The following is a 23,077-nucleotide window of genomic DNA, read 5'->3' as shown; positions in this document are numbered from 1 at the left end:
TGAACTTGGATCTCCATGGGTAATGACAGAGAACAGTTTCGCTTAAATGCAATGTTTGTGGCAACTGCACTAATTTCGTGAGTCGATATGCTAAACACATTCATTTGGTCCGGGGTTATTTTCTAATATGCGGAACAAATAACCCACTTTATCCAGGATGAAAGTGTCTGTGCTAATATGATGTCCTTTCCCATGGTGATGGGTAAGATGCATTATCTTCCTTACCGCAAATGATCGGGCCAACTTGCCTACCACATCAGAGCTTGTACTGGGTCCTGTAGATGACATTGAGATGAAGTGTCCCAAGTCGACAGAAATTTCATTAAAAATGTCCAATTCCCCATAAAAAAGGGGCCTATTCTTGGCAATAAATGCAGGACCATCATCAGTGATACTGTCCCATCTTGTTGGAGTTTCATGTATTTCAGGTCCACCTATGTATCATGTATCTGGGAAATGAATATCAGACAAAATTTAACCCACGTCAGTGAGGTGTAAAATACAAGCCACAATAACCTACTACTGAAATAAGAGAATGGTGATCATCATGATACATTTGAACAAATTTCATGATTCTACATGAATATTATGTACATAGCATGAAAAAATAATATTTGGTCTAGAGCTATATGCAAACATTTACCTGAAGCAAGTATAAAAGAAGTGTACATCTTTTATTGTAATGGTGTGGTTCTAATTGAGATGAACAGTCATCTAGTTTAATCAGTTAAGCATGAACAGTTAAAACATAAAATTTAACCAAAACCAGTGAAAGTATTAAATATGGGTCATTGTGACCTACCTTTGTGATGAGGGTGTAGTATTCACCAAGATGCATCCCCTCAGCAAGTTTAAAAGTATGTATACAGAATACAAAGGAAATACCTTTTCATGAGATGTGTGTGTGTGTGTGATTTGGATTTTTAACGTAGTTTTTAAAAAAAATTCTATCATTGCTCTGATGTCTGCAGTGTGACAGTTTATAGTGATGTCTAGCACTGGGGCATTATGCTATGGACATGTAGCATCATATCCCACCCAGTCACATTATCCTGACACTAGGCTGACCAATTCTAACTCTAACTTCTTAATGCTCAGCACATAGTGATGCAGCTGCTAGTACCATTTTTATAAGTCTTTGGTATGACTCTGTTGGGGTTTGAACCTGGGACCTCCCTCATCCAAGGTGGAGGCTCTAACCATTAGGCCACCAGATTGGTTGCATAGCAAGGCTTCCTGATATAAAGCATCCCTCTGACAACTGATAATAACAAAAATAGTGTTTATTGCACTTGTTAAAAAATCATTAATAATGATTAGCAATACATATAAAGATTTATGTCTCATGAATCTTGTATTAAGGATAGGATTATGTACATTCTCCAACAATTATACTGTATTACTCAATTTTTAAAAAATCTACATGCAAGTAATGTTTCTTTCAAAAGTTACTATACATGATTATAAATAAGTCACAATGACAAAGACATCAGTCATGAAACTAAAATCAAATCACCCATGAGATAAAATCTTTAAAAGCTGGACTGGGATTAAAGACCATTCTGATAGATATACCCTTCCAGCTTTCTGACAAAATACATACCAAAATTAAAAATGCGAACTAAAAACCATGACAACATTAAAGCTCAATTATCTTGAGTGGGGTAATGAATGTCAATTTCAGTTACAAGCTTAATTATTAACAAAGGTAGATGTAATTTTCTACAAGACAATATGGGCAAAAGTGGTACAATGCTACACTTGTAGTAATTCCCCCCTAAAGTGATGAAAACTTTTGTAAAAAGTAAATCTAATACCAGTCATATCCATAATACCTTGTAGAAAATTACCCACCAATTTAAAAATGTCTGATTTGAACAAAAATTTCTGTGTACTACCATTTGCTCCAAATTATAATTCAAACTAAAACTGATATTCTGACCTGCTACAAATTAACTGTGCCCTCATTGTCAACATTGTACTGTAAATTTTGTTAAAGTATTTTTTTCAGAAAATGGGAACAAATTACCTATTATACCATACTAAAATGGACTACAACTGCAATGTGTCTTTTTCTTCAGACTGTGGAGGTCAATAACCTCTGAATGGAGTACCTGATTGGTTTAAAACATGTTTATTTAATCAGACAGTTTTAATAACCTGTCTAATTTAGCACCTGAATCAAGTCAACGATAATCAAGAATAACTGAAGGTCCAGAGGCTGTTCCATCAGCCTGGGAATAGAGAGAAGTCCAGAGGAATGAAGTGTGAATAAACAGTAAGTGAAGGTCCAGAGGCTGTTCCATCAGTCTGGGAATAGAGAAAAGTCCAGAGGAATGAAGTGTGAATAAACGATAACTGGAGCTCCAGAGGCTGTTCCATCAGCATGGGAATAGAGAAAAGTCCAAAGGAATGAAGTGTGAATAAACAATAAGTGAAGGTCCAGAGGCTGTTCCATCAGACTGGGAATAGAGAAAAGTACAGAGGAATGAAGTGTGAATAAACAATAAGTGAAGGTCTAGAGGCTGTTCCATCAGATTGGGAATAGAGAAAAGTCCCGAGGAATGAAGTGTGAATAAACAATAAGTGAAGGTCCAGAGGCTGTTCCATCAGCATGGTAATAGAGAAAAGTCCAGAGGAATGAAGTGTGAATAAACAGTAAGTGAAGGTCCAGAGGCTGTTCCATCAGCCTGGGAATAGAGAAAAGTCCAGAGGAATGAAGTGTGAATAAACAATGTTTTTCTATATGACTGACTGCACTGTATTATAGGCAGGAAAAGAAGATCAGAAACAATAACACAAAGTCATGGCCTGGACAGACCAAACCAAATTACTGCAAAGTCGTTACTGACAGTCGTAAATTCCTATCTGATTTATCTCCTTTGGAAAAAAGGTGTCGGCCAGCCCTTTTTTTGGGTGTCAACCTTTCATACCATTGATGTTTATAAAAACAGTTAGTAATGATCCAAAACTGTCATAACTACTATTATTTCAATAATAATAATAATAATAATAATAATAATAATAATAATAATAATAAGGATAATAATAATAATAGCAACAACAATAGTACATATGAATGCAAACAATTCTGGATCTTAAGTTTTGCTCAAAATCCACGTTACTGCATTGTTTTGAGTCACAAACTTTGCTGGCAATCATATTAAAATTTAAATGACATAGACTGATGCCGTATTTTTGTGTGAAAGAAAAATTTTATTATATGCTCATTTTTTCCCCCGTTAACTTTACATTGTCCGAATCGTTCAATTTTCCCCGATACTGAACGCACGCGACAATACACATATAGTAATTACGTGAATAAAGGAACTACTTTCTTTTGTAAACAAACAATGGACTCAGATGCCAGCACTTTTGATTTGTAAACAAATCATGTACACTCATGTAAGAGGCTCTTTATGTTGTGGTTATTTAAATTTGTTTCTGAATGAACTAAAACATGTTTCGTTGACTGCAAAAAAACCCAGCTGTTTTGGCATATTCCACGTTGATACAATGTTTTGGATTTAGGCTAGCTACATTATATAAATGACGGAAGATCAGGTCCTTATAAATAACATACAAGTGACAAGGCATATACTGTTTTCTTTAGCTGGTGATAAGAATGGCAAAATAAAATATACTTACAGTTTTACATCCTGAATTTCCTCAAAATGTATTTTCTTAATTCTGCAAATCCGAATTACATGAGCCATGTCATCAATTTTCAATCGGGATTACACATTTCGAATTGTGCTATAATTTCGATGATAAGTGCAACTGCATCCTCCTTATTGCACTCAAAATGAAATAAGCATTAAATTCCATAGCGTCTTTTTGATAATTGCAATTGAAAGACTTCATATTTTTCCCACATTATGATTTCAAACATTCAATGACAGAAACAGACACATTTGCAGACGTAAACACGCTTCTCCCGCACCACTTCAATCCGATGTATTTCGTGTATAATCTGCACAAATGAATCCGGTCAAAAATCACAAACTTTCGTCGAATCGAAACAAAATACCAAAATATATTTATTCCAGATCAAATGGAACAGTTGTTGCAATGCGCATTCATTCACAATATGACTGCAAATTTCAATTTTAACTAGACACGCCATTTTCTTTCGAAAGTTATGTCAAGCACACGACTAAGTTCAAACTGATCTGGGCGGAGTTATGTGCGCATTAATAATGATGTCATTGTGTAATGACAAATCTGCACTTGTGTATTTAGTTTGGAATATGGCATTCATTCATTTACGTTGTTTCTTGTAGTGTATTTTGTTTATATAATTAAACCTTAGGTAGAATAAAAAAATGAGCATATAATAAAAAGGTTACTGCATTTGTATGGGAAAATATGAACTCGTTTTGTCGGAAGGATATACTGCACTCACAAGTTCGTGCAGTATTCCATCCAAAAAACTCGTTCATATTTTCCCATACAAATGCAGTAACCTATAAATACAAATTGGCAATTGTTTCAAAAGAGGTAATTTTAACAGCTTTAAGTGCTGAGTGAAAATTCTCAACAGATTACATTAATAAAGTTTCACATATTTCATCACTGAACAGCAGCAATATTTCCAAAAGAGATGTTTAAAAAAGATTTAAAAACAAACTTACTATCTGATTTTGTGAACATTTATCATTTCCTTCTGGCTCATGCAGACCAGTTGCCATAGCTACAATGAAAATATCTGTCCTTTACATGTTCCTACTGTACTGTTTTAAGATGATTCATTATACTTATCACTATGTTACTTGTAACATCAGGTCATGAAGCAGTCATTAACTGGATTTCAAAATATTAGGGTTGTGTTCCCTGAATGTGGTTTTACATTCACTGAAACTATTAAATCTTACATGCTTAAAACATTGTAATGTTTATCCAATGAATTGTTTTTCAAGTGCAAGGTTTTACATTCATTGAAACTATTAAATCTTACATGCTTGAAACATTGTGATGTTTATCCAACGAATTGTTTTTCAAGTGCACAGTTTTATTTTCATTGAAACTATTAAATCTTACATGCTTGAAACATTGTGATGTTTATCCAACGAATTGTTTTTCAAGTGCAAGGTTTTACATTCATTGAAACTATTAAATCTTACATGCTTAAAACATTGTGATGTTTATCCAATGAATTGTTTTTCAAGTACAGGATTTTACTTTCAATGAAACCATTAAATCTTACATGCTTATAACATTGTGATGTTTATCCTACGAATTGTTTTTCAAGTGCACAGTTTTATTTTAATTGAAACTATTAAATCTTACATGCTTAAAACATTGTAATGTTTATCCAATGAATTGTGTTTCAAGTGCAAGGTTTTACATTTATTGAAACTATTAAATCTTACATGCTTGAAACATTGTGATGTTTATCCAAAGAACTGTTTTTCAAGTGCAAGGTTTTACATTCATTGAAACTATTAAATCTTACATGCTTGAAACATTGTGATGTTTATCCAATGAATTGTTTTTCAAGTGCAAGGTTTTACATTCATTGAAACTATTAAATCTTACATGCTTAAAACATTGTGATGTTTATCCAATGAATTGTTTTTCAAGTGCAGGATTTTACTTTCAATGAAACCATTAAATCTTACATGCTTAAAACATTGTGACGTTTATCCAACGAATTGTTTTTCAAGTGCAGGGTTTTACTTTCAATGACCCTAACCTGGGAAGCTTTGATAGCTTAGGTGGTCAAGTGTTGCATTCATAATCAAGAGGCTTGCAGGTTTGATACACAACCAGGGCAGCTTGTGTCAGCTGCCTGTACATGTTCTTGTGAGGGCATTTAGCCCTCATTTTCTTGGCTTAATATAGTCAATAACATGATAAAAGAGTCATTAAAACCAAGAGAACAAATTCATACCACCTGGTATTAAATCTTACATGATTACAAATTCATGATGTTGATCCTAAGGTGTTTTTATCATCTTCACTATAAACAACCAGACCTCTGTGATAAATGTTATCACATAACACTACAGTGGTCATTTATGTAGACAATTTTGAATGAAACTCATACATATCCATACAGTCATCTAAGAGATAAATTTTAACCTGAGCAGAAAACCCCTAAAGTGTTCTGAATGTAATTTATATATAGTTGAGGTCTGTGCAAATGTTTGCTGTAATACAAAGAGTTTGAGCCTGAGTCTTTCCTAGCTACAATGGTAAACATCTGCAACCAACAGCAAATGGAAAGAGTACATGTGTCTTTCCCAGCTACACTGATCAATATTTGATACCAAAGTACAAGGGCAGAGTTAGAGCCTGAGAACTTTCCCTAGGTGCTTTGCTACATATTTCCCATAAAGCAAATTATTTCGGTTCAATATTGTTATGTAATTAATTGAAGTACACAAAATTGATACTAAACATATACAGAAAAAGAATATGGGACATAAAAATACCCCTGTATTCAAAGCAAAAAGCATGTACTCATGCATTTACACTGTCCAAGTATGGATCACGTAAAAATATGCAAAACCAATCACAATTGGTTTGATAATGCAAGAATACGCAATTCCCATCGACTCAAAGTCATCCAAAAAATTACTGCAGTTATCTTCTTCATTTCTTGCTGGAAAGTTGTTGTTTCATGGAATTAATGGTCTCTGCAACCTGGCGGTCTGTACCAATACATCTCCGTAATACGGAGTTCAGTTCTTCCTCATTACGATTCTCAAATGCAGATTCAGCTGCCATTTTGAATTCTCTAAAAGAAAGAAAAACAACATTCAGTATTTGAAAAAGAAAGTTCACACAACTGAAGATTGATTCAAAACATTTTTACATTAATATTTAAAAAGACTTTCAAAACACAAAAAAGTTAACAAAGATAGGAAACATGTTTAAAAAAAACCTGTTATAATTAATTAATCTATGTTCAAATCAAAATTTCAAACCATGAATTTATATTCCCAAAATAACTTATTGTGATTTTTATGTAATTTTTGGGGTTTGAATCCAATGAACACATGACAGGCTATATAAAGCAGCTACTATTATTGGTTGAGGAAGAGCCCTGGAGGAGCCCTTGTGAAGACCCAACCAACCTACATCAAACTATTGGCAGGCTTTCTCATATACCCATTTTGGTTGATCTGTGAACTGAATCTATACATGCAGAGGTGAGATGTCAGTGATCTGTAAAGGTGAGTGCCTTTAACCACTTGGCCACTAGTGTCTGCACCCCACCTCCCAATAAAATTCGCAATAATTAAAATAAATACATTTACAAAATGAAAACAAATGCACACATTATAAGCTCACTTATAAGTTAAATTCAACTGCAAACTGCACAGACCCGGATATGCTATGGGTCTATGATGTATGTTAGGAATAATCAGTAGAAAAAACAACAAAGACTCTGATCACTGGTGCAGTATATACTGGCAGATCAGGGTCTATGTTGTTTGCAGTTGGACATGACTTACAAGTATATACAGCATCTAAAAAAGGTCATTAATAAAACAAAATATTTCAAATCGTTAGCATTAATAATGTAACCAATTACATTTTATGAGAGAAATCATCCGCACCTTATAAAACTCCCACAAAATAAAATTCACAATAAAATCAAGCAAATTAAATTAAAATAACCCCCAAATAAATGAATAGTTTTAAAGGAATCGATCATCACAAAACTCTAAGAAAAATAAGAAATAGAGGATATTTGCCTGAAACAAGTGAATAACAGATATATTTCATTGAATGGGTGAAAAACTATGTATTTTCAAAAGTGGCAAAGCCATGAAACAATATACTTATGTTTTTCACTCACAAGATGAAACATATCCATTATTCACTGATATCAAGGAAATTTCTTTTTACTTTATGCTCAAACATATTGACTAGCAAGTAGCAGACTTCTTACTGGATTCCATGCAATGTCAGCAGTTTATCATTTCTGTTCTGCTGTAATTTGTGATCATTCGCAAAGAAAATATAAACTGCAACATTATTCTTCTTTCCAATTCAAAGTAAAAAAGCATATAAAGAAAAAAATATGACTAGTGCCTAGTGGGAATTGAACTCAAGTCATCTTCAAGAGGAGGTGGCCATACTGACTGCTCTGCAACATAATCATCTAAGAATAACTTCAAATATCATGGGTCTAATGATGGCCAGCAAAACAATATAATATTAACAATATGATATTTTTTCATTTCTGTGAAATATCAAGATTATTTATCTCATAAAATCCATTAATTTGCAGCCTAGCATAAAATAGGAGACAATATATTTACAACTAGAAAAATACACGATGAAATCAAAAAATAAATAGAAACTCCAATACAAGGTGAAGATATTTAAAAAAGACTGTGTCATGATACTGAAATTTTAACTGTTAAATGGATGCTACAAACGCTTACCCCATCTTAATGAGACATTTCACTTTCTTGTCAGGGCTGACCCTAATGATGTACTTCATGGCTTCATGTTTGTTATTGTTCTTCAAACAAACTTCCACAAAGGCCTATAAAGAAAATCAAAACTACAGATACAATAAGGACCATTTTAATTTTTATATAACCTTTTCCACCATTTAGTAAGAAATGTGAGGAAAAAGATTTTAACTGCCTTATATGATAATATTATTATAATTATTCATGCACACAACATAAAGTTTTCAATCTATGGATTCTGCTATTACGTGTGAGTGCTTTGTGATGTGAAGAAAATAAAACACATCTTTGGGAAAAAATAGCTATTGAAGATGTCCACCCTTGTTGTTGTGGGTTTAACATTACTTTTCAGCACACAATAGGCTTTACATGGCAGCTTGTATAATTGGTGGAGGAAGAACCCAGGAAAACCCTGGTATGAACCACTGACCAATGGGGAGCTAATGGCTAACTTTCTCACACACCCACATTGGCCGCGATCGAGACAGTGATTGGTAAAGTTGAGCGCTTTTGACCAATCAACCACCTAAGGCCCCTGTCCACCTTTGTAAGACCAATGGTGTGTAGTCTGGACCCTTAGATATTTAAACATATTACAACATTTCATGAGCAATCAGTCTTAATGACAAGAACTGAAGGAAATTACTGAATATAGAAATATGAATCTGGCAATCATAAAATTATACAGTTGTCATGTTGAGAAAAATAAAGAAATATTGGCAAATTATTCATAACATGGGTTACAAAGGAAAAAGAAAAATGATAAGAAGTAAAACCTCTATTTAACGTAGGTCCATGGAAGATACTGATGGGTCCATGGAAGATACTAATGGGTCTATGGAAGATACTGAGGGGTCCATGGAAGAAACTGATAGGTCCATGGAAGATACTGATAGGTCCATGGAAGATACTGATGGGTCCATGGAAGACACTGATAGGTCCATGGAATATACAGATAGGTCCATGGAAGATACTGATAGATCCATGGAAGATACTGATGGGTCCATGTAAGATACTGATAGATCCATGGAAGACATTGATAGGTCCATGGAATATACGAATAAGTTCATGGAATATACAGACAGGTCCACGGAAGATACTGATGAGTCCACAGAATATACTGATAGGTCCATGGAAGACACTGACAGATCCATGGAAGACACTGATAGGTTCATGGAAGATACTGAGGAGTCCATGGAAGATACTGATGGGTCCATGGAAGATACTGATAGATTCATGGAAGATACTGATGGGTCCATGGAAGATACTGACAGATCCATGGAAGACACTGATAGGTCCATGGAAGATACTGATGGGTCCATGGAAGATACTGATGGGTCCATGGAAGATACTGATGGGTCCATGGAAGATACTGATAGGTCCATGGAAGATACTGAGAGGTTCATGAAAGATAATGATTCTTCTTTGAAAAACATGGAGTTTTAAACAAAGAAATACATAAATAAAAGATAAAACAAGTTTTTACCAAGTGCATAGGCAGGATAGGAAAATGTAACCCTTGTAAGGGAAGAGCCTGAAGCACATATTATATCCTAGATTGTTTTATTTCCTATTTTCTTTCCATACACTACACAGGAAAGGTTCAGTGCAGAAGCCTGAAAGAAATGGAAAGCCTGTACACACTTTGTATGTAATAAAATAGACCTTCTCTACACACCTTGGATGTACTGGAATGGAAAGTCTGTACACACTTTGGATATATTTAAATAGAAAGTCTGCAAACACTTTGTATGTATTTAAATGGAAAGTCTGTGTACACTTTGTATGTACAGAAATGGAAAGTCTGCACACACATTGTATGTATTGAAATGGAAAGTCTGCACACACTTTGTATAAACTGAAATAGAAATTATGCACACACTTTGTATTGAAATGGAAAGTCTGCACACACTTTGTATGAATTGGAATGGAAAGTCTGCACACACTTTGTATGTATTGGAATGGAAAGTCTCTACATGCTTTGTATGTGTTGAAATGGAAAGTCTGTACACACTTTGTATGTATTGAAATGGAAAGTCTGCAAACACTTTGTATGAAATGAAATGGAAAGCCTGCAAACTGTATGTATTGAAATGGAAAGTCTGCATACACATTGCATGTATTGAAATGGAAAGTCTGTATACACTTTGTGTGTACTGAAATGGAAAGTCTGTACACACTTTGTATGTACTGAAATGGAAAGTCTGCAAACACTTTGTATGAAATGAAATGGAAAGTCTGCAAACTATATGTATTGAAATGGAAAGTCTGCACACACTTTGTATGTATTGAAATGGAAAGTCTGTACATACTTTGTGTGTACTGAAATGGAAAGTCTGTACACACTTTGTATGTATTGAAATGGAAAGTCTGCACACACTTTGTATGAACTGAAATGGAAAATCTGTACACACTTTGTATGAACTGAAATGGAAAATCTGTACACACTTTGTACAAAATGAAATGGAAAATCTGTGTACACTTTGTATGTATTGAAATGGAAAGTCTGCAAACACTTTGAATAAAATGAAATGGAAAGTCTGCAAACTGTATGTATTGAAATGGAAGGTCTGCACACACTCTGTATGTATTGAAATGTAAAGTCTGTACACATTTTGTATGTATTGGAATGGAAAGTCTGTATACACTTTGTATGTACTGAAATGGAAAGTCTGTACACACTTTGTATGTATTGAACTGGAAAGTCTGTACACAGTTTGTAGGAAATGAAATGGAAAGTCTGCAAACACTGCATGTATTGAAATGGAAAATCTGATTACACTTTGTATGTATTGAAATGGAAAGTCTGCACACACTATGTATCAAATGGAATAGAAAGTCTGTATACATTTTGTATGTATTCAAATGGAAAGTCAGTATATACTGCATGTATTGAAATGGAAAGTCTGTATACACTTTGTATGTACTGAACTGGAAAGTCTGTACACAGTTTGTAGGAAATGAAATGGTAAGTCTGCAGACACTATGTATGTATTTAAATGGAAATTCTGTGTACACTTTGTATGTACTGAAACGGAAAGTCTGTAAACACTGCATGTATTGAAATGGAAAGTCTGTATACACTTTGTATGTATTGAAATGGAAAGTCTGCACACACCATGTATCAAATGGAATAGAAAGTCTGTATACATTTTGTATGTATTCAAATGGAAAGTCAGTATACACTGCACGTATTGAAATGGAAAGTCTGTATACACTTTGTAATTATTGAAATGGAAAGTCTTCACACTTTGTATGTACTGAAATGGGAAGTCTGTACACACTTTGTATGAACTGAAATGGAAAATCTGCAAAATGTATGTATTGAAATGGAAAGTATGTATACACTTGGATATATTAAATGGAAAAAATGGAAAAAAGTTGGATGTATCGAAATGGAAAGTCTGTACACACTTTCTAAGTAATGAATAAATGAACTGATAACTGCAAGTTAATGATGCTGCATCTGACTGGTGAACTACTCTATATCTTGGGCAAGACAGTTTTATCTAGCTCTTTGTAAAATTCAGGATTTAGGGCAAGAAAACACTAAAGAATCAATGAATAATATGTGAAATTTGCATAATGTACTGACCTCTATGCCTATTGGAGGTTTCTTGGCTTTGGAGAAACGGTCAAGTTCCATCCACTCCCCTGCCTCGGCAAGGGCTTGAATCTTCAGCCACCAAAATCTGTAATTGAGAAAGAAAATAGGAAAAGTCTATAAAAACTGAACTTGTTTTTTCATACATTTTAGGCCTGTTACTTCAAGTGGAAATTACAACATTTAAATGGGGCCTGCCTCACTCATTACTGTATGTCCTTCCTTCTGCACCTATTGCCCCTTTCTGTTACAATTAGGGTCATACCAAATAGTGGTTTTAACTATTCAGCCAAATATGAACAGAGTCCCATAACTATTCAGAAGAATACGAATACGAATAGTGACTGAATGCTCCAAAATAAAATAATTTTTTCAGCAGGCAGATTTTTCATTTGTCGCTGATCATTGAGATACAGCTTGTTTGTATTCTTCTGGATGTTGTATGACAGGTGACTGTTGAGCAGAAATGTTGTAAGCATCTTAGATTTAGCACCACCATGTGATAAAACTGTTTTGCACAATATGAACATTTTTTTACTGTCATCATCCTCACACACACTGAAAAATTTCCAGGTTGGATTATGCTTTTCCATAAATATGATCGCAGCCTTATTAAAATTTGTACTTGTTATTGCAAATATACACCAGTGTTGAATGACTTAAAAACCAAACAAGACGACACACATCTTACATCTAATACAACAGCCACAGTGTCACTGCCACTCAGCAAGGCATGCAGACGGCCAGACCCAACCACCTGGCTAGTTCCTGAAGGAACTGGCAGCCTGCCTCCTATCTAGCCAGCTAGAGTAAGTAAATTAAGCTGATTACAATGAGTCTGCTGTTCATGAAGGTTGACCTAATTGAATTATTAAAATTCTGCTGCAGTATACTATTCAGCCAAATATGAATACCTCATTTAATCAAGTATTCTCTGCTGAAATGAATACGAAGCAAATTTTTGGTACAGGCTTAGTTACAAGTGCATGTAAAATTGATTTATTTTACAAAATGAATGAACTTTAGTTAAATTTTTTTCTTTTAAAGATAATCTTGAATTTATTAACAAAAACATTTTTTGGGGTTGAAAAATGTAGTGATTTTACCCCAAATTTTTTAAAATACATTTTGGCAATTTATGTTTTAATGAATGCTCAGATTGGGATGGTATTATTTTAGCACCAAAGCCCACCAGTATTTTCTGCCCCTAGAAAAAATATATTACAAGTGGACATTAAATTAACATCTTGACTACACAACTCCTCAACACTTCAACAAGGATAGGCCACAAAAGCTCAACAATGGAAAAATCATGAGGAAAAAAACATGTAATCGGATTATGTCATAAACTGTACATGCTCACTTATAAGTCAAAACCAATGGCAAATTTCACAGACCCAGATCTGCTCTCACGTAATGCACTTGCAGATATGGGTCAATGCAGTTTGCTAGGATTAATCAGCACAACAAACAAGACAGACCCTGATCTTCCAGCACTTTATGTGATGACAGATCTCAGTGTACATTATTTGCAACTGGACTTGACTTATAAACAACTATATGAATAAGAACTAATTACACAGTGGTAGTGTCCACTGGTAGTGTCCAGTTAGTTTAAGATGTTGGCTGAAATTAAATACAGGAATACTTCCTGCCCCCCACTGAGAGCCTGATTAGCTGCTGGTGGTTCACCAATGAAACCCACCCCCAGTAATTTCTAATACTATCTATGGTTATATTTTAAGAATGCATGCTGGGATCCAAGACTAATGAAGCATTTTCATCATTTAAAACTGAGGACATTTCTACTGCATTTTCATTTCAAAGTTTTACTGAAAAGATCTTGGCCACATTATTTACAGGGAAAAATACATTTTAGAGGGGTTTATTTTATATATTACAAATCAAAATCGCTCAAATTTATCAACCACTAAACTAACTTCCTATATGGCATTATACTAAAATATAACATCCAATGCATGACTTTAGTTGCCATAAAATTTCTCATTGTCATTAAAAAATGGCTGCTATTGATAAAGGTGTTTCTTATATACAAACCTCTCTTGACAAGAATATCAGGCAGCAAATGGGTAAGGTGGATCAGATTATGGGTAAGGTGGATCAGATTATGGGCAAGGTGGATCAGATCATGGGTAAGGTGGATCAGATTATGGATAAAGTGGATCAGATTATGGGTAAGGTGGATCAGATTATGGGTAAGGTGGATCAGATTATGGGCAAGGTGGATCAGATTATGGGTCAGACTATGGGTACGGTGGACTTGATTATGGGTAAAGTGAATCAGATTATGGGTAAAGTAGATCAGATTATGGGAAAGGTGGATCAGATTATGGGCAAGATGGATCAGATTATGGGTAAGGTGGATCAGATAATGGGGAAAGATGGATCAGATTATGGGTAAAGTGGATCAGACAATGGGTAAGGTGGATCAGATGATGAGTAAGGTGGATCAGATTATGGGTAAGTGGATCAGATAATGGGTAAGATAGATCAGATTATGGGCAAGGTGGACTGGATGATGAGTAAGGTGGATCAGATTATGGGTAAGGTGGATCCAATTATGTGTATGGTGGATCAGACTATGGGTCAGACAGTGGGTAAGGTGGATTGGATGATGAGTAAGATGGATCAGTATATGGATAAGGTGGATAAGATTATGGGTAAGGTGGATCAGATCATGGGCAAGGTGGATCTGATTATGGGCATGGTGGATCAGACTATTGGTCAGACAGTGGGTAAGGTGGATCAGATTATGGGTAAGGTGGATCCGATTATGGGTAAGGTGGATCAGACTATGAGTCAGACAATGGTTAAGTTGGATCAGATGATGAGTAAGGTGGATCAGATTATGTGTAGGGTGGATCAGATTATGGGTAAGGTGGATCAGATTATGGGCAAGGTGGATCAGATTATGGGTAATGTGGATCAGATGAGAAAGTTGGATCAAATGATGAGTAAGGAGAATCTGATTATGGGAAGGGTGGATCCGATTATGGGTATGGTGGATCACATTATGGGTAAAGTGGATCAGACTATGGGTCAGACAATGGGTAAGATGGATCGGATGATGAGTAAGGTGGATCAGATTATGGGTAGGGTGGATCATTTTATGCCGTGAAGATCAGAGGGAGATCTGAACTAAAACCAACTTGAAAATGCCAAAGCTATGCCAAATAATGAAAAGAACCTTAAGAATCTTTCATATTTTATATGGGTTATTATTCTAAGAGTGGTGCAGCCAAGTTTTTCAAAACGGTTTTATGAAGGCTATTTACCCTAGAGAAGTCAAGCCTTGATTACACATGAGTCATATTATTGGGCATCTTTACTAGTATTCTTAAAATATGATTTATTGTGCAGTTGAATCAAACAACAAACTACAGATCTGCAGTAACAAGAAGATTACTAAACTCCGACAAATTTTCCTCAACCAACTATCTGCTTTCACATGTGTATCTCTTTTGTGTGTGTGAATGTGTGTCAGAGAGAGTGTGTGTGTATGTATGTGTGTGATTTGGATTTTTAACATAGCTTTAACAATTTTTCAGTCATATCGCTATGATGTCTGCAGTGTGGCAGTTTAGTTATGTCTAGCACTGGGGCATCATGCTGCAGACATATAGCATGATCTTCCACCCAGTCACATTATCCTGACACCAGGCAACCAGTCCTAACACTAGCCTCTTAATGCTGAAAGCCTAACGAGGATGGAGTTAGAACCATTATTTAAGTCTGTGGTATGACTCGGCTGGGGTTTGTTAGAGATAGAATGGTGCAGATTTGATTTACCTGATATCATACATGCACATATAAATGCACATGTGGATAGGCTGGGATTTGTTAGATATCATACATATGGACATATAAATGCACACATATAGATAGGCTGGGGTTTGTTAGATATCATACATGCACATATAAATGCACATATGGATAGGTTGGGATTTGTTAGATATCATACATGGACATATAAATGCACACATGTGGATAGGCTGGGGTTTGTTAGATATCATACATGCACATACAAATGCACATATATGGATAGGCTGGGGTTTGTTAGATATCATACATGCACATATAAATGCACACATATGGATAGGCTGGGGTTTGTTAGATATCATACATGGACATATAAATGCACACATATGGATAGGCTGGGGTTTGTTAGATATCGTACAAGGACATATAAATGTACACATATGGATAGGCTGGGATTTGTTAGATATCATACATGCACATATAAATGCACATGTGGATAGGCTGGGATTTGTTAGATATCATACATATGGACATATAAATGCACACATATGGATAGGCTAGGGTTTGTTAGATATCATACATGGACATATAAATGCACACATGTGGATAGGCTGGGGTTTGTTAGATATCGTACAAGGACATATAAATGTACACATATGGATAGGCTGGGATTTGTTAGATATCATACATGGACATATAAATGCACACATGTGGATAGGCTGGGGTTTGTTAGATATCATACATGCACATATAAATGTACACATATGGATAGGCTGGGGTTTGTTAGATATCATACATGCACATATAAATGTACACATATGGATAGGCTGGGGTTTGTTAGATATCATACATGCACATATAAATGCACATATATGGACAGGCTGGGGTTTGTTAGATATCATACATGGACATATAAATGTACACATATGGATAGGCTGGGGTTTGTTAGATATCATACAAGGACATATAAATGCACACATATGGATAGGCTGGGGTTTGTTAGATATCGTACAAGGACATATAAATGTACACATATGGATAGGCTGGGATTTGTTAGATATCATACATGCACATATAAATGTACACACATGGATAGGCTGGGGTTTGTTAGATATCATACATGCACATATAAATGCACATATATGGATAGGCTGGGGTTTGTTAGATATGGATAGGCTGGATCAGAAGATTCATGGATAATTAATAAAAGTAAATCATGATGATAATTAAGTATGAGAAAATTATCTAGCAATTAGAACATATCTGGGCTTTTCTATAACAGATAAAGTTCACTGATGCAGTGTGAAATGTGGGAAATCACTGAAAAAAGCAAAGAACTCAGTCTCATAATGTAGTATTCATAACAGTACTATTCATGAAATGTAACAAACTCTCAGTACAACAATATAAGTTAACAGTCACCTGAAAAACTGGCTGAAATAAATGTACACACTATTATTTTTTACTCTTACAAAAGATTATTTGAGTTCTGACATTGATACCAAACATGCAAAGTAAGTACATAATCTGAGAATTACTTCACACTGCCCCATGACCTAAAATCTGCTGGGTTTACAATTACACTACCAAAAGGCTTAAATTCCACTGACCTGGTGTTACAATGACATTGCCCGAAGGCCTAAATTCCACTGACCTGGTGTTACAATGACATTGCCCCAAGGCCTAAACTCCACTGACCTGGTGTTACAATGACACTGCCCCAAGGCCTAAATTACACTGACCTGGTTTTATAATGACACTGCCCCAAGGCATAAATTCTACTGACCTGGTGTTACAATTACACTACCAAAAGGCCTAAATTCCATTGACCTGGTGTTACAATGACAATAACAAAAGGCCTTAAATCCACTAACCTGGTGTTACAATTACACTACCAAAAGGCCTAATTTAGACTGACCTGGTGTTAAAATTACACTACCAAAAGGCATAAATTCCACTGACCTGGTGTTACAATGATACTGACTCAAGGCCTAAATTCCACTGACCAGGTGTTACAATACACTGCCCCAAGGCCTAAATTCCACTGACCTGGTTTTATAATGACACTGCCCCAAGGCATAAATTCCACTGACCTGGTGTTACAATTACACTACCAAAAGGCCTAAATTCCACTGACCTGGTGTTACATTGACACTACCAAAAGGCCTAAATTCCACATACCTGGTGTTAAAATGATACCGCCCCAAGGCCTAAATTCCACTGACCTGGTGTTACAATGACACTGCCCGAAGGCTTCAATACCACTGACCTGGTGTTACAATTACACTACCAAAAGGGCCTAAATTCTACTGACATGGTGTTACAATGACACTGCCCCAAGGCCTAAATTCCATTGACTTGGTGTTACAATGACACTGCCCCAAGTCCTAAAATCTGCTGGGTTTACAATTAAGCTACCAAAAGGCCTAAATTCCACTGACTTGGTGTACAATGCCATTGCCCCAAGGCCTAAATTCCACTGACCTGATGTTACAATGATACTACCCAAGGCATAAATTCCACTAAAATGATGTTACAATGATACTGCCCGAAGGCCTCAATTCCACTGACCTGGTGTTACAATTACACTACCAAAAGGCCTAAATTCCACTGACCTGGTGTTACAATGACACTACCCCAAAGCCTAAATTCCACTGACCTGGTGTTAAAATGACACTGCCCCAAGGCCTAAATTCCACTGACCTGGTGTTACAATGACACTGCCCCAAGGTCTAAATTCCACTGACCTGGTGTTACAATGACACTGCCCCAAGGCATAAATTCCAATGACCTGGTGCTACAATGACACTACACTAAAGCCTAAATTCCACTGACCTGGTGTTAAAATGACACTACCCCAAGGCCTAAATTCCACTGACCTGGTGTTACAATGACACTGCCCCAAGGCATAAATTCCAATGACCTGGTGTTACAATGACACTACCCTAAGGCCTAAATTCCACTGACCTGGTGTTACAATGACACTACCCCAAGGCCTAAATTCCACTGACCTGGTGTTACAATGACACTGCCCCAAGGCTTAAATTCCACTGACCTGGTGTTACAATGACACTACCCTAAGGCCTAAATTCCACTGACCTGGTGTTACAATGACAATACCCCAAGGCCTAAATTCCACTGACCTGGTGTTACAATGACACTACCCAAGGCATAAATTCCACTGAAATGATGTTACAATGACACTGCCCGAAGGCCTCAATTCCACTGACCTGGTGTTACAATTACACTACCAAAAGGCCTAAATTCCACTGACCTGGTGCTACAATGACACTACCCCAAAGCCTAAATTCCACTGACCTGGTGTTAAAATGACACTGCCCCAAGGCCTACATTCCACTGACCTGGTGTTACAATGACACTGCCCCAAGGCATAAATTCCAATGACCTGGTGCTACAATGACACTACACTAAAGCCTAAATTCCACTGACGTGGTGTTAAAATGACACTACCCCAAGGCCTAGATTCCACTGACCTGGTGTTACAATGACACTGCCCCAAGGCTTAAATTCCACTGACCTGGTGTTACAATGACACTACCCTAAGGCCTAAATTCCACTGACCTGGTGTTACAATGACACTACCCCAAGGCCTAAATTCCACTGACCTGGTGTTACAATGACACTGCCCCAAGGCCTAAATTTAACTGACTTGTTGTTACAATGACACTACCCTAAGGCCTAAATTCCACTGACCTGGTGTTACAATGACACTACCCCAAGGCCTAAATTCCACTGACCATGTGTTACAATGATACTGCCACAAGCCCTAAAATCAACTGATATAATGTTACAATGACACTGCCCCAAGACATAAAATCCACTGATTTGGTGTTACAATGGCACTGGTGAAGCCTAACAAAATCCACTGACCTGGTATTACAACAATCCTATAACTGGAGTTACTATGACACTGTCCCAAGGTGAAAATCCACAGAATATGTGGTATAATGACACTGTCCCAAGTCCTTGACCTGGAGTTACAATGACACTACCCCAAGGTGAAAATCCACTGATCAGGTGGTATAAGGACACTGTCTCTAGGCTGAAAATTCACAGATCATGTGTTACAATGACACTGCCCAAAGGCATAAAATCCTTGACCTAGTGTTACCATGACAATGCCCCAAGGCCTGAAATCTGCTGTCCAGGTGTTACAATGACACTGCTCAAGGACTGAAATCTACTGACCATATGTTATAATGACACTGCCCAAGGCCTGAAATCTATTACCAGGTGTTCCTCCTTACTGTAAATAGACTAACTGTCAATCAGGATTTGTGATCTACCCATAGTTCCCTGTTGCGACCGAGTCCACAGAACATATCACACTGGGTAATCAGTTGAGTCAGGTAGTTGACATAATTGTCTATAAAAAGCTGTTGTATATTTTTTCAGATCTACTGCTTAAAATAAATGAGACAAAGGTAAAATAAACACCTGTCAATTTTGGTATCATGATCTGAGTAAATGTGCCAGGATCAATGACAAAGAGTGGCTTCAATCAATTTATTATGTAACATTGCATCTAAGTTTGTTGTTGATGTTGTATGGCTGAATGCCATTTTTCAGCACAAGATAGGCTATATATGGCAGACAGTATAAATGGTGGAGGAAGAACCTGGGAAAACCTCGGAAAGAACCATCGACCCATGAGGAACTACTGGTAAGCTTTCTCACATACCCACACTGGCCAAACCTGGGACTCGAACCCATGCAAACAGAGGTGAGATGGCACTGATCCATAACTGAGAGCGCTTCAGACCACTTGGCCACTTGAGACAACAGTCAACTTAATATAACAATGAAGTTACTAACTGGTCCCAATAATGAGCTGACTGAATCATAATCACAAAACAGCAAATGTGAGATTCTTTACAATCTAAAGATTAGACAAGAATTAAGTGTTAAAGTTTGAAAACATTAATTAAAATCAACTAATGGCTATGATGTGTCATTCTATAAATAAAGCATATATACATCTAATGGAAGCTTCCAAGATGAATACATTTTCATTCCAAATGAGAAACTACAAATGTGTCTACATGAACTGGCTGACACTGCCAATAAAATAAATCATATCTGTATTAAATTTTGTTGCAAAATGGTGAAAACACTGAGCAGACAAGAAATTCATGAAAGATGTGGTGGGAAGGGACAAGCAGACACGCTAACAAGGTCAAGCTACCCTCATAGATATGTTGTGTATATAACAAGCACCTGTCCACTAACTTCAGTACCAATTACCTCTTGTCTGGGACTTTGAACTCCTTTCTCAGCTGCTCAGGCATCTTTATATTGTTATCCATGATGAGGCGGTATATTGTCTGATGAAGCGAGAGATCCATGTATGGCCGCTTCAACTCTTCCTCAAGTCTCCTCTGATACTTTGCAAGTTTTATCTGCTCCTCTGTTTGCTGTGAAAACCAATTTCAGTAAAGTATATTTCATCATAATAATTCAAAGAACATTTACTAACTTGCAAATCCAGCTTTCCCTAGTGATAAAAGACATTAGCTATGTCTTTTAATTTGTTTTAGAAATAAAAATGTCGAAAACATCTGCTGGCCATTATGGAAGTCAAAAACTTTGTCACTGACAAAAGAAAGAACAGAAAAATTGGAAATTTATAGATGGGGAATACTTTCTTTTGAAGATGAAACTCCTCCAACATGTTCTAAGGTAGAAAACTTCCAAACTGCTTGTGAGGATTTTGTGTGGCCTGTATGTGAAGTGCATACTACTTGGCATGAGTAAAGTAGTAACTGAAGAATTTACAGGATTTGGAACCCATGCCAGTATCAAGGGGAGATCATTCTAGCTGTCAGCTAGGTGGGCATATAACTTTTAGCTTTTAAGCTAAAATGTTTAAATCTGGAAGGACTGGATTTGTGAGGTAGTAGTAGTTCTCCTAAGGTATTATGATTGAGTAACCAATTTGAAGAAGTCACATACACCATTATTATGTATTATTTATTCAAGCTTTAACTCATATAATTTCCAATAATTTTCACCTATGTAAGCTGGTTGAATTAAATATAATTTTTGTAAACAACATTTTAGGTTCAATTAAATGCTTGTTTAAAGACATCTGATTGTGTGTTGTTTTTTTTGTCATTCTGTTCAATGATGTAATAACAAAACAAAAATAGTGATACAATTACAAAATGAATAAATTTTATATGGCTATTATATTAGGCAATTATGTTCCACAGATTGTCTGGCCATCATGATTTCAGAGACATACATCCCAGTACCACAGGTTCTCCTGAGTTGGGATGTTCTTCCTATTAGTGTTCATCTTGAATGAAAATTATTTACTGGTGTTTATTCCATGTGTCAGTAATGATGTTTATTCCATATGTCAGTAATGATGTTTATTCCATGTGTCAGTAATGATGTTTATTCCAGGTGTCAATAATTATTTTTATTCCATGTGTCAGTAATGATGTTTATTCCATATGTCAGTAATGATGTTTATTCCATGTGTCAGTAATGGTGTTTATTCCATGTGTCAGTAATGATGTTTATTCCATGTGTCAGTAATGGTGTTTATTCCATGTGTCAGTAATGGTGTTTATTACATGTGTCAGTAATGATGTTTATTCCATATGTCAGTAATGGTGTTTATTACATGTGTCAGTAATGATGTTTATTCCATATGTCAGTAATGGTGTTTATTACATGTGTCAGTAATGATGTTTATTCCATGTGTCAGTAATGGTGTTTATTACATGTGTCAGTAATGATGTTTATTCCATATGTCAGTAATGGTGTTTATTACATGTGTCAGTAATGATGTTTATTCCATATGTCAGTAATGGTGTTTATTACATGTGTCAGTAATGATGTTTATTCCATATGTCAGTAATGGTGTTTATTACATGTGTCAGTAATGATGTTTATTCCATATGTCAGTAATGGTGTTTATTACATGTGTCAGTAATGATGTTTATTCCATATGTCAGTAATGATGTTTATTCCATGTGTCAGTAATGATGTTTATTCCATGTGTCAGTAATGATGTTTATTCCATGTGTCAGTAATGGTGTTTATTACATGTGTCAGTAACGATGTTTATTCCATATGTCAGTAATGGTGTTTATTACATGTGTCAGTAATGATTATAGTCATCCTCTTTATTATTTTCTGATATGTTTAATGATTCCCAATAAGTTACAAACCAAATAAGCAAGAATAATGGTATGGTACTTACTGGTCTTAAATTTCTACTTAATCC

General features: G+C 35.8%; 1 protein-coding gene across 1 annotated transcript in view; it reads right to left on the bottom strand.

The window, feature by feature from the left end:
* Positions 1-1,265: 1,265 nt before the first annotated feature.
* Positions 1,266-23,077, bottom strand: part of LOC149791442 (vacuolar protein sorting-associated protein 16 homolog) — a 97,766-nt gene continuing 75,954 nt past the window's right edge. The window contains exons 19-22 of the mRNA XM_089969975.1: positions 21,085-21,254; positions 12,031-12,127; positions 8,403-8,506; positions 1,266-6,742 (exon numbers count right to left, since the gene is read on the bottom strand). Of these exons, the coding sequence (XP_089826101.1) occupies positions 6,598-6,742; positions 8,403-8,506; positions 12,031-12,127; positions 21,085-21,254 (516 nt within the window). The 3' untranslated portion in view covers positions 1,266-6,597. The remainder of the gene's footprint in view (positions 6,743-8,402; positions 8,507-12,030; positions 12,128-21,084; positions 21,255-23,077) is intronic.

Source organism: Sinohyriopsis cumingii, chromosome 9 (assembly GCF_028554795.1).
Source record: "Sinohyriopsis cumingii isolate HCF-2022 chromosome 9, ASM2855479v2, whole genome shotgun sequence".
Classification (NCBI taxonomy): domain Eukaryota; kingdom Metazoa; phylum Mollusca; class Bivalvia; order Unionida; family Unionidae; genus Sinohyriopsis; species Sinohyriopsis cumingii.
This window is presented reverse-complemented; position numbering and strand designations above follow the sequence as displayed.